The sequence below is a fragment of the Loxodonta africana genome, chromosome 5, assembly GCF_030014295.1.
Source record: "Loxodonta africana isolate mLoxAfr1 chromosome 5, mLoxAfr1.hap2, whole genome shotgun sequence".
In the NCBI taxonomy this organism is placed as follows: Eukaryota; Metazoa; Chordata; class Mammalia; order Proboscidea; family Elephantidae; genus Loxodonta; species Loxodonta africana.
The window spans coordinates 62,635,001-62,637,491 of NC_087346.1; the positions used below are offsets into that span (position 1 = coordinate 62,635,001).

General features: G+C 36.2%; 1 protein-coding gene across 1 annotated transcript in view; it reads right to left on the minus strand.

The window, feature by feature from the left end:
* The window catches only part of MMRN1 (multimerin 1), an 81,248-nt gene extending 79,049 nt beyond the window's left edge, over nucleotides 1–2,199 (minus strand). Inside the window, exon 1 of the mRNA XM_003414080.4 lies at nucleotides 1,448–2,199. Coding sequence (XP_003414128.2) covers nucleotides 1,448–2,034 — 587 coding nt within the window. The 5' untranslated portion in view covers nucleotides 2,035–2,199. The remainder of the gene's footprint in view (nucleotides 1–1,447) is intronic.
* Between the last annotated feature and the right edge of the window lie 292 nt (nucleotides 2,200–2,491).

Consider the following 2,491-nt stretch of genomic DNA (forward strand, 5'->3'; position numbering starts at 1 on the left):
ATAGAAAGACCTAGGTTTCTCTAACACCATCACCAATATCTTTCCGGTATCTTTTTTTCATGACCTAGCGAGTGAGAAAGCTTGGACTTAATGGAAAGAATTACCAGAATAAAATCTCAGGTTCTCCAGAATCTCAGGCTATAGAATCTCTAAGCGCAGTAGGTAGTTTTTACTGAAAGAATGTAAGCTTTCCATTGGGGATCCCATGGGATAAAGTTCCATTCAGTAAATTACAATTTTAATAGCTTGTTTCCTCCTAACAAATACTGAACTCTTAGAAACCTGGCTGACTGACGTATCCATGTTTACTTTTCATAGCCTGTATCTCTTGAAGGCATGGATTATTATTTTTTTATATTCTGTCTTCCCAAAGACATATCACAACGCTAGGCACGTAATAGGCAATTTATAAACAATTATCAAATAAATGAGTGTTCCCAAACTTCAAAAGTAATTTTTTAGATAAAAACAACTAGCATTTATTTTAGCAACTAATATCAAAGTATTAATTACTAGTTGTAATTATAAATCAACTCTATGCCACTCTCTGTATGCTATATAAAATTTAAGTGGTATTTTGATTTGAATTGCCCCTTTGTTTTTTTTAATTATATCACCTATTTTATTAAAATCTTCTGGATGATAGCATCTCTGAAAAGTTCACAGTTGTATCCTTTGAGTGCCTAAGAGTTCTATGTAATCAGTAAAATAAAAGATGAATTACAGACTAACAAAATATGAGTAGAAATAAAACATGTGATTTAGAAAAGACTTTCAATAAATGGCATGTATTATTATTTCTTAATAGACAACATTCTCTGTCCAAAAACATAAAAGAAATTCATATGTATCCGTTAATGTGTCTGTTATAGACTAAATCTATTGATCTATTGTTGTGTGCCATAGAGTTGATTCTGACTCATAGTAACCCTATAGAACGAGTAGAACTGCTTCATAGGATTTCCTAAGCTGTATTTTTTTTTTTTTTTAAATCTTTATGAGAGCAGATCACCAGCTTTCTTCTCCTGCAGAGTCACTTGTGGGTTCGAACCACCAAACTTTCAGTTAAGAGATGAGTGCTTAACCATTGTGCCACCAGAACTCCTTAAACTAAACCTACCAATGCCAAATGGAACAATCTGTAATCTGTAGCACATGTAAATTTATAGCAAATTGAGATTTTTCTTAATTCCACAGAGTGAAAAAGTTTTTAGTTAAAATCAGATTTACATATATAATATATTTATATATATAATAGTATAACTACAGTGAAAACTAGTTTTAGGTAATGAAGCATATATAAATAAGAATTAATTGACTAAATTGATCCGTATCATCTTGAAAATGAAATCATTTTCCGGTAGTGAGATAGCTTAGCTGTTAGCTTGCGATCTTATAGACCCTACACTCAGAGAGAGAGAGAGAGAAAAAAAAGAATGATTCTTACTTTCCTCTAGTTGTTTCAAAACTTGATTTTTGATAGTCAGTTCTTTGGCTTCCACGGCTGTCACCTCTGCTGAGATATGTCTCCTGTGGGGATCGATTTCCCATACCTCCAACTGAGTTTAGGGAGCTCTCTTGTTGATTTGACTTCCTGGCAAAGCTCTGAAGAAATTTCAGTGTAGAGTTGGACAGCACCACTGATCCTTCCCCAGGACTAACTTTGCTGCTAGATTGGGTCGGGAGGGCAAGAGTCTGTGACTTTACCAGTCCTTCTTCTGCCTTCTCTGTGGATGTTACAGTTTGGTTTATCTCAAGCTTGGGAGGGGCACTTGCCTTTGAGGGAAGCCATGTTGACTTTAGAAGACTTTCTTCAGAGGTTCTTGCCTCAGGAGTTGTGGCTGTCTCAGCTGACATGATCTCGGTGGTTGGTAGCATTTGAAGACTTTGTGTTTTATTTAGAGGAACTGAAACAGAGGTCATATTCTTCTGGGAATGTTCATTCTTGGGGGTAGTCCAAGCATCTGTAGTGCTGCTAACTCCAAGGCCACTCCATAAACTAGAAAGCAGGACAAATAGACTTGCTCTCTTCATTTCAGTAGTTTGTAGCAAGAAGTTCAAGTGAATTTGGACAACAATGTCCTTCTAGCCTCTTGGATAGCTGCTTCCACACTGAATCTGCTAGGACAGAGCTGTGCCAATTTGAGAGGTGTAGAGGAAACAGGTTTCTGTGTTTTGTAGTGGACTGAGGAAGTTCGATTTCCTGTTTCTGTAGGTTTTTTGTGACCTCTGACCTCTGGAGGATGGATCTATGGAAGTGGTGACTCTGCTGAAGCTAAGGTTAATGGGAAAACACAGACAATCGTTACCAGGAAAAACCATGAGAAAAACATCAAGTAACTTTCCTACATATACTCATGTTTCATGTGTCACTGATTTCGAAGAGAAATTTTATGTTGATGATGGAGAGTGTGGAACTTTGTTTAGATGGGCTGAATCAAGGAATTTAACATTTTGTTCTTTGACTCAAGGAAATTGTGAAAAATTGTGA